Source organism: Pygocentrus nattereri, chromosome 9 (genome assembly GCF_015220715.1).
Source record: "Pygocentrus nattereri isolate fPygNat1 chromosome 9, fPygNat1.pri, whole genome shotgun sequence".
Lineage (NCBI taxonomy): Eukaryota > Metazoa > Chordata > Actinopteri > Characiformes > Serrasalmidae > Pygocentrus > Pygocentrus nattereri.
Window position 1 is genome coordinate 7,944,971 of NC_051219.1, and position 9,579 is coordinate 7,954,549.

Sequence of the window (9,579 nt, forward strand, 5' to 3'; positions counted from 1 at the left end):
TATGTGTGAGAGTGTGTGTGAGTGTGTAGTGTGTGCGTGAGTGTTGTGTGTGTGAGTGTGTGTGTGACTGTGTAGTGTGAGTGTGTGTGTGACTGTGTGTGTGTGTGTTAGTGTGTGTGTGGGGGTGTATCTGTGAGTGTGTGAGTGAATTGTGTGTGTGTGTGCGTGAGTGTGTGTGTGAGTAGTGTATGTATGTGTGAGTGTGTGTGTGAATGTGTGTGTGTGTGTGTCAGTTTGTGTAAGTGTGTGTCTGTAGTGTGTGTGTGTGTGTGGCTGTGTGTGTGAATGTGTGAGTGTGTGTATATGTATGTGTGTGTGAGTGAGTGTGTGTGTGTTAGCATAGGTGTGTGATGAATTTGTGTGTGTGTGAGTGTATGTGTGTGTTTGTGTGTGTGTGTGACTGTGTGTATGTATGTGTGAGAGTGTGTAGTGTGAGTGTAGTGTGTGTGACTGTGTAGTGTGTGTGTATGTGTGAGTGTGTGTGTGTGAATGTGTGTGTGTGTGTGTGAGTGTGTATGTGTGAGTGTGTACTGTGTGTCTGTGTGAGTGTGTGTTTGAGTGTGTCTGTGTGTGTGTGTGTGGCTGTGTGTGTGAGTGTGTGCGTGTGTGTATGTATTTGTGTGTGAGTGTGTGTGTGTGTGTGATAGCATAGGTGTGTGATGAATTTGTGTGTGTGAGTGTGTTTGTGTATGTGTGAGAGTGTGTGTGTGTGAGTGTGTGAGTGAGTGTGTGTTTGTATATGCGTGATGGTGTGTGTGATTGTGTGTGTGTGAGTGTGTGTAAGTGTGTGTCTGTAGTGTGTTTGTGTGTGTGTTAGTTTGTAGTGTGTTTGTGTATGTGTGAGAGTGTGTGTGTGTCTGTGAGTGTGTGTGTGTAGTGTGTGTGTGAGTGTAGTGTGTGTGTGAGTGAGTGTCTGTGTTAGCGTAGGTGTGTGATGAATTTGTGTGTGTGTGAGTGTGTAGTGTGTTTGTGTATGTGTGAGGGTGTGTGTGATTGTGACTGTGTGTAATTGTGTCTCTGTAGTGTGTGTGTGTTGGTGTGTCTGTGAGTGTGTGTGTGACTGTGTGTGTTTCAGTGTGTGTGCATGTGTGTGTGTTGTGTGAGTGTGTGTGTGTATGGCTGTGTGTGTGAGTGTGTGCGTGTGTGTATATGTATTTGTGTGTGAGTGTGTGTGTGTGTGTGTGATAGCGTAGGTGTGTGATGAATTTGTGTGTGTGTGAGTGTGTAGTGTGTTTGTGTATGTGTGAGAGTGTGTGTGTGAGTGTGTGAGTGAGTGTTTGTTTTTGTATGCGTGATGGTGTGTGTGATTGTGTGTGTGTGAGTGTGTGTAAGTGTGTGTCTGTAGTGTGTTAGTTTGTAGTGTGTTTGTGTATGTGTGAGAGTGTGTGTGTGTCTGTGAGTGTGTGTGTGTAGTGTGTGTGTGATTGAGTGTCTGTGTGTTAGCGTAGGTGTGTGATGAATTTGTGTGTGTGTGAGTGTGTAGTGTGTTTGTGTATGTGTGAGGGTGTGTGTGATTGTGACTGTGTGTAATTGTGTCTCTGTAGTGTGTGTGTTGGTGTGTGTGTGGGTGTGTCTGTGAGTGTGTGTGTGACTGTGTGTGTTTCAGTGTGTGTGCATGTGTGTGTGTTGTGTGAGTGTGTGTGTAGTGTGTGTGTGTGAGTGAGTGTGTGTTTGAGTGTGTCTGTGTGTGTGTGAGTGTGTGTTTGAGTGTGTCTGTGTGTGTGAGTGTGTGTGTGGCTATGTGTGTGAGTGTCTGAGTGTGTGTGTATGTATGTGTGTGTGACTGAGTGTGTGTGTTAGCGTAGGTGTGTGAGGAATTTGTGTGTGTGAGTGTGCAGTGTGTTTGTGTATGTGTGAGAGTGTGTGTGTGTGTCTGTGAGTTTGTGAGTGAGTGTGTGTGTGTGAGTGTGTAGTGTGTTTGTGTATGTGTGAGAGTGTGTGTGTGGTTGTGTGTGTGTGTAAGTGTTTGTCTGTAGTGTGTGTGTGTGTGTTAGTGTGTAGTGTGTTTGTGTATGTGTGAGAGTGTGTGTGTGATTCTGTGTGTGTGAGTGAGTGTGTGAGTGTATGTGTGTGTGTGACTGTGTAGTGTGTATGTATGTGTGAGAGTGTGTGTGAGTCTGTAGTGTGTGTGAGAGTGTAGTGTGTGTGACTGTGTAGTGTATGTGTGAGAGTGTGTGTGTGTGAATGTGTGTGTGTGTGGCTTTGTGTGTGTGTGTGTGTGTATGTATGTGTGTGTGAGTGAGTGTGTGTGAGTGTGCAGTGTGTTGGTGTATGTGTGAGAGTGTGTGTGTGTCTGTGAGTTTGTGAGTGAGTGTGTGTGTGAGTGTATGTGTGTGTTTGTGTGTGTGTGAGTGTGTAGTGTGTATGTATGTGTGAGAGTGTGTAGTGTGTGTGAGTGTAGTGTGTGTGTGACTGTGTAGTGTGTGTGTATGTGTGAGAGTGTGTGTGTGAATGTGTGTGTGTGAGTGTGAGTGAGTCTGTATGTGTGAGTATGTAGTGTGTGTCTGTGTGAGTGTGTGTTTGAGTCTGTCTGTCTGTGTGAGTGAGTGTGTGTGTGTGTGTGTGTGGCTTTGCGTGTGTGTGTGTGTGTGTGTTAGCGTAGGTGTGTGATGAATTTGTGTGTGTGAGTGTGTAGTGTGTTTGTGTATGTGTGAGAGTGTGTGTGTGTGTCTTTGAGTGTAGTGTGTGTATGTGAGTGTGTGTGTGTATGAGTGTGTAGTGTGTTTGTCCATGTGTGAGAGTGTGTTTGATTGTGTGTGCGTGAATTTGTGTGTTTGTGTGTGTGTGAGTGTGTAGTGTGTATGTATGTGTGAGAGTCTGTGTGAGAGCAGTGTGTGTGAGTAAGTGTGTGTTTGTGACTGTGTAGTGTGTGTGTGTATGTGTGAGTGTGTGAATGTGTGTGTGTTAGTGTGTGTCTGTGAGTGTGTGATTGTAGTGTGTGTGTGTGTGTGTGAGTGTGTAGTGTGTGTGTATGTGTGTGTGTGTGTGTGAATGCGTGTGAGTGTGCAGTGTGTGTGTATGTGTGTGTGTGTGTGTGTACTGTGTGTGTGTGTTAGTGTGTGTGTAGTGTGTGTGTGTATGAGTATGTGTGTGTCTGTGTATGTGAGTGTGTGTGTATAGTGTGCGTGTGTGTGAGTGTGTAGTGTGTGTGTATGTGTGAGTGTGTGTGAGTGTGTAGTGTGTGTGTATGTGTGTGAGTATGTGTGTGTGTGTGTGAGTGTGTATGTGTGTGTAGTGTCTGTGTGTTAGTGTGTGTGTGTGTGTATGTGTGTAGTGTGTGTGTATGAGTATGTGTGTGTGTCTGTGTGTATGAGAGTGTGTGTGTGTGTTTGTGTGTGTGAGCATGTGTGAGTGTGTGTGTGTGTGTGTGTGTGTGTGATTATCTTACTTCAGAGTCTTCAGTTTACAGTTTTCACTCCTCAGTCCGTCACAGAGCTTCTTCACTCCTGAATCCTGCAGTTTATTAATACTCAGGTCCAGTTCTCTCAGTGGTGAATTCTTTACCTTGAGAGTTGAAGACAAATAATCCCAGCTTTTCTCTGTGAGATGACAGTTTAACAGGCTGGAAGAGAAACAATAACACTGTCACCTCACACACTCTCTCAATATTCAAATGAAGCAGTGAGAAGAGATTTAAAATGGAAAAACAGGGTTTGGAGTTGTCTGGAGTGTGTAAATCAGCACACTGTCCTATTCCATGATTCCACTGCAGCTGTGTGTGTGTATGTGTTTGTGAGTGTGTAGTGTGTGTGTGTATGTGTGAGAGTGTGTGTGTGAGTGTAGTGTGTGTGTATGTGTGAGAGTGTGTGACTGTGTGTGTGTGTTTCAGTGTGTGTGTGTGTAGTGTGTGTGTGTGTGTTTGTGAGTGTGTAGTATGTGTGTGTATGTGTGAGAGTGTGTGTGTGAGTGTAGTGTGTGTGTATGTGTGAGAGTGTGTGACTGTGTGTGTGTTTCAGTGTGTGTGTGTGTAGTGTGTGTGTGTGTGTTTGAGTTTGTGTGTGTGAGAGTGAGTGTGTATGTGTGAGTGTGTAGTGTGTGTGTTTGAATGTGTGTGTGAGTGAGTGTGTGAGTGAGTGTGTATGTGGCTGTGTGTGTGAGTGTGTGTGTTAGGGTAGGTGTGTGATGAATTTGTGTGTGTGTGTGTGAGTGTGTAGTGTGTTTGTGTATGTGTGAGAGTGTGTGTGTGTGTGTGATTGTGTGTGTGAGTGTGTATGTATGTGTTTGTCTGTGTGAGTGTGTGTGTATGTGTGAGAGTGTGTGTGAGTGTGTAGTCTGTGTGAGAGTGTGTGTGAGTGTGTAGTCTGTGTGTGTGTGAGTGTAGTGTGTGTGTGTGTGTGTGTGAGTGAGTGTTTGTGTGTGACAGTGTAGTGTGTGTATGTGTGACAATGTGTGTAAGTGAGTGTGTGTGTGTGTGTGTGTGTGATTATGTGTGTGTGTACTGTGTGATTGTGTGTGTGAGTGTGTGTGTGTAGTGTGTGTGTGTGTGTGACTGTGTGTGTGTGAGTGTGTGTGCGAGTGTGTGTGTGTGTGTGAGAGAGAGTATGTGTGTGTGTGACTGTGTGTGTGAGTGTGTGTGTGAATGTGTGTGTGTGTGAGTGTGTGACTGTGTGTGACTCTTTGTGTGTGAGTGTGTGAGTGTGTGTGTGTGAGAGTGAGTGTGTGTGCTGTGTGTGTGTAGTGTGTGATTGTGTGTGTGTTTGTGATTGTGTGGGTGTGTGTGTGTGTGTATATGTGTGTGTGTGTGTGTGTGTTTGTGTGAGTGTTACTGTGTGTAGTGTGTGTGTGTGTGTGTCTGTGTGTGTATATGTGTGTGTGTCGTGTGTGTGTGTATATGTGTATGTGTGTGTGTGTAGTGTGTGTGTCTGTGTGTGTGTGTGTGTGTGTGTGTGTGTGTGTGTGTGTGTGTGTGTGTGTGTGTGTGATTATCTTACCTCAGAGTCTCCAATTTACAGTTTTCACTCCTCAGTTCTTCACAGATCTTCTTCACTCCTGAGTCCTGCAGTTTATTATGACTCAGGTCCAGTTTTCTCAGTTGTGACTTCTCTACCATGAGAGCTGAAGCCAAATCAGCACAGCTTTCCTCTGTGACACCACAACCTGACAGGCTGTAAGAGAAACAATAACACTGTCACCTCACACACTCTCTCAATATTCAAATGAAGCAGTGAGAAGAGATTTAAAATGGAAAAACAGGGTTTGGAGTTTTTTGGAGTGTGTAAATTAGCACACTGTCCTATCCCATGATTCCACTGGAGCTGTGTGTGTGTGTGTGGGTGTGTGTGTGTTGCGGAATTATTAGCCTTATTATTGTTCATATTACTCTTTTAAGATTTATTAAAGAAAGCTTATGTTTAGCATTGAAAGCTTAATGGTCATATTGTCCAATTCTAAGAGCTAAGAGTCAGCACATAAGGCTGTGTGCTGACTAACGGTGGAATGCACAAGGACGTCAGATAACAGGAAATACCTCGAAGCTGATAGTAGTAGACACTGGGATTAGCACACAACACATGTGGTTCATCTGGTCAGATAAGCAGAGCCATTGTGTGGAAAACGCGGGGAGTTGGTAAACACAGGGAATACCTTAAGCTGACCTTGCAGACGCGCGTCACGTCTCGAGCGCATACTTAAACTTTTATGGTATAGATTGGTGAGCTGGCCTAATGTACACATTGGAGGCTTGATGGAATCTACTGATATCTTGGGTAAGGGAGGAGCGGTCATGCGACTATAAAAAGGGAGTCAGATGGGAAGGGGTCAGAGCTTATTGGGAGATACATGATGCATGTTCTCTGTTTGTAACCTCTCCAGAATTCTGTAATAAAACCGTTTGTTTCACTTCAGTCTGATCTACTCGTCTCATTTATTTTGCATCAACGAACACGCAGGACTGGTTTTATCCACAATGTGTGTGTGAGTGCGTGTATGTGTGTGTGTGAGTGTGTGTGAGTGTAGGGGAGTGTATGTGTGACTGTGTGTAAGTGTGTGAGAGAGAGAGAGAGAGAGAGAGAGAGAGAGAGAGAGAGAGAGAGAGAGAATCTATGAATGTGTATGACTGTGTGTGTGTGTTTGTGAGTGTGTTTGTGTTTGTGAGTGAGTGAGTGTAGGGTAGTGTGTGTATATGTATGTGTGACTGTGAGAGAGTGTGTGAGTGTGTGTGAGTGTAGGGGAGTATGTGTGTGACTGTGTGTAAGTGTGACTATGTGTGTGTGTGAGAGAGAAAGAGTGTCTGTCACGGAGCAGCCGTGACGCTTACGCCAATCACACACACACACTCATACACCCAGTCATTCACGCAAGCGCACAGGCGCAGAGGCAGTTATCTGCCGGCATTTTTAAAATCCCAGCTGACTTACTGCGAGAGTAGCACTGCATTTTTAATCCCGTTTGCTGTCTTGGTTTACCCGGTTTAAGCATTTCATATTTCACCCTTCGCCATAGCATCTCATTCGCATTTGTTACAGTCGGCAGGGAGGCCTACCGCCACTTCATAGTGCCACTCCCTGTTGTTGACACTCTATTTGAGAGGATAGGGGTAGATGTCGTTGGTCCCCTGGAAAAGAGTAGGTCAGGGAACCGCTTCATTTTAGTAATCTGTGACTACGCTACCAGGTACCCCGAGGCCTTCCCTCTAAAAGTGGTCACTGCCAAACAAGTTGCTTCTTGCCTACTCCAGCTATTTTCTAGAGTAGGGATTCCCCGTGAGGTGTTAACTGACCAAGGCCCCAACTTCATGAGTAGAATACTGAAGCAAGTTTATGACCTGTTAGGGATAAAGCGCATTAGAACCACCCCCTATCACCCACAGACGGATGGATTCGTTGAGCGGTTCAATCAGACCCTACTGAACATGCTCAGGCAGTTTGTGGATGACAGCGGGAAAGAGTGGGACCAGTGGCTGCCCTACCTGTTGTTTGCATACAGAGAGGTCCCACAAGAGTCAACAGGGTTCTCTCCTTTCGAACTGCTGTACAGACACCAGGTGCGGGGCCCACTGGACGTGCTGAAGGAGACCTGGGCAGGTGAGACATCGGAGCAGACGGACATCATCTCCTACGTCTTGAAGATGAGGGAGAAGCTGACTGCTGTGACTGTCATGGCTCAAGAAAACCTCCGCAAGTCCCAAGATCGACAGAAGGCATGGTATGACCGGTCTGCCCGCACGCACAGCTTCCAGCCTGGTGACCGGGTCCTGCTGTTGTTGCCCCGCTCAGATAACAAGCTGTTGGCGAAATGGCAGGGGCCCTACACCGTGACGCGCAAGATGGGAAAGGTGACCTATGAGATCAACATGCCCGATCGTCGAAAGAAACATCAAGTCTTCCATGTCAACATGTTGAAGCGGTGGACAGAGCGGGTGGAGCCAGAACTACGGTCAGAGCCACAGCAGGAGGCGTCAGCGCTGTTCATCCGAGCAGTCAAAGAGGAGGAAGAGTACAGCAAACAGTATCTGCCTGGCCAAGAGGAGGAGAGCCAGCTGGACGCCAGCCACCTGCCAGGGGAGCGTCAGCGTGACCTCTACAATATCCTGCCAGAGGGCCTCTTCACTTAGCGACCTGGGCGGACCGAGCTGGTGGAGCACCGGGTGGTGCTCAAGGATGATAATCCCATGCAGCAGCCTTGCTACAGGGTGCCGGAGCGACTGCTGCCGGTCATGAAGGAGGAGCTGGATATGATGCTTCAGCTGGGGGTCATCGAGCCGTCCTTCAGTGAGTGGAGCAGCCCAGTCATCCTGATCCCCAAGAAAGACGGCAGCCTGAGATTCTGCTTGGACTTTCGCAAGGTCAACCTGCAGGCAAAGTTTGACCCATACCCCATGCCAAGGGTCGACGACCTCATTGAGCGCCTGGGCAAGGCCAGATACCTAAGCACGCTTGACTTGTGCAAGGGTTATTGGCAGGTGCCACTGGCGGAGGGTAGCAAAGAGCTCACTGCATTTAGAACACCATTCGGGCATTTCCAGTTCACTGTTCTTCCCTTCGGCCTGCATGGGGCACCAGCGAGCTTCCAGCGACTGATGGATAGAATCCTCAGGGGGGCAGAGTGTTTTGCCGCCGCCTACCTTGATGACATCGTGATTTACAGCGCCACCTGGGAGGAGCACCTTCAACATCTGCGGCAGGTCCTGTCCATGGTTAAGGATGCGGGCCTCACCATCCACCCAGATAAGTGTGCTTTGGCCAGGGAGGAGATTTCCTTCCTGGGCTACATTTTGGGCAGAGGTGTTATCCGTCCTCAGGTGGGGAAGGTGGAAGCCATCATGTCAGCTGAGCGACCAACTACCAAGAAGCAGGTGCGGTCGTTCTTGGGTCTGGTGGGATGGTACAGGCGCTTCATACCGAACTTTTCAGAGAAGGCGTCTGTGCTGACGGAGCTGACCCGCAAGAACCAACCCAACAAGGTTCAGTGGTCTGAGGAGTGCGAGAGGGCATTCCAGGACTTGAAGGACACTTTATGCCAAGAGTCTGTGCTCCTCAGTCCAGACTTTGAAAGACCATTCACTGTTCAGACAGATGCGTCGGAGCGAGGCCTGGGTGCGGTCCTCCTGCAGGGGGACAACGAACACCTGCGGCCAGTGGCTTACATCAGCCGTAAGCTGCTACCCAGGGAACAGAATTACTCGACTGTGGAAAAGGAGTGCCTTGCTATTAAATGGGCACTGGACTCTTTCAAGTACAATACAGCCTTTTGACTTTGATGTTTTGTACAGAGCAGGGAAGATGAACTGTACTGCGGACTTTCTGTCTAGGATGCCACGGGGGGCATTTTTAGAAGGGGGGGGGGTGATGTCACAGAGCAGCCGTGACGCTTACGCCAATCACACACACACACTCATACACCCAGTCATTCATGCAAGCGCACAGGCGCAGAGGCAGCTATCTGCCGGCATTTTTAAAACTCCAGCTGACTTACTGCGAGAGTAGCACTGCATTTTTAATCCCGTTTGCTGTCTTGGTTTACCCGGTTTAAGCATTTCATATTTCACCCTTCGCCATAGCATCTCATTCGCATTTGTTACAGTGGGCAGGGAGGCCTACCGCCACTTCATAGCATTTGTTTGTTTTCACTTCACCACTCGCATTTTCAACACGCGCCACAGCCCTAAATATCCATCCATCTGTTTAAAATATTGTACCGGTGACAGTAATAACCACACTTACACATGTCCGTTTTTTTTAGTTTAATGGTTGTAGTGATCTCTACAAATACCACGAGTTCGGTGGGTTTGCCAGCATGCCAAACGCTTTCTTTTCCTCGGACAAAACCGAGGGACTGGTCCAGTCTACAATTATTGTGGGGGAGTCAGTCCGCTCCGGGCGGCGCAGACTATTTTAGCGGGGGTGTTTTACTGAGTTTGGGGGAAAATTTATTTGATAATGTGTAGTGGGGATTTTTGTTTAGTGAAAATTATTTTGGGTGTTTATGTATTTTTTGTGTTTATTCATTTCTGTTGTTATTTTTCAGTTAGAATGTTGTTATTTAGTTGATTGATTTACTTGTGCAATTGGGCTACGGGTATAGAAGCCCAGTAGAGGCCCCAGAGCAGGGTTTTTTTTGGTGTAGATGCTTTGGGAGAAG

The 9,579-nt window shown here is 47.1% G+C and overlaps 1 protein-coding gene across 1 annotated transcript in view; it reads right to left on the reverse strand.

The window, feature by feature from the left end:
- Window positions 1-5,050, reverse strand: part of LOC119264045 (ribonuclease inhibitor-like) — a 23,583-nt gene extending 18,533 nt beyond the window's left edge. The window contains exons 1-2 of the mRNA XM_037541235.1: window positions 4,932-5,050; window positions 3,389-3,562 (exon numbers count right to left, since the gene is read on the reverse strand). Of these exons, the coding sequence (XP_037397132.1) occupies window positions 3,389-3,562; window positions 4,932-5,050 (293 nt within the window). The remainder of the gene's footprint in view (window positions 1-3,388; window positions 3,563-4,931) is intronic.
- Between the last annotated feature and the right edge of the window lie 4,529 nt (window positions 5,051-9,579).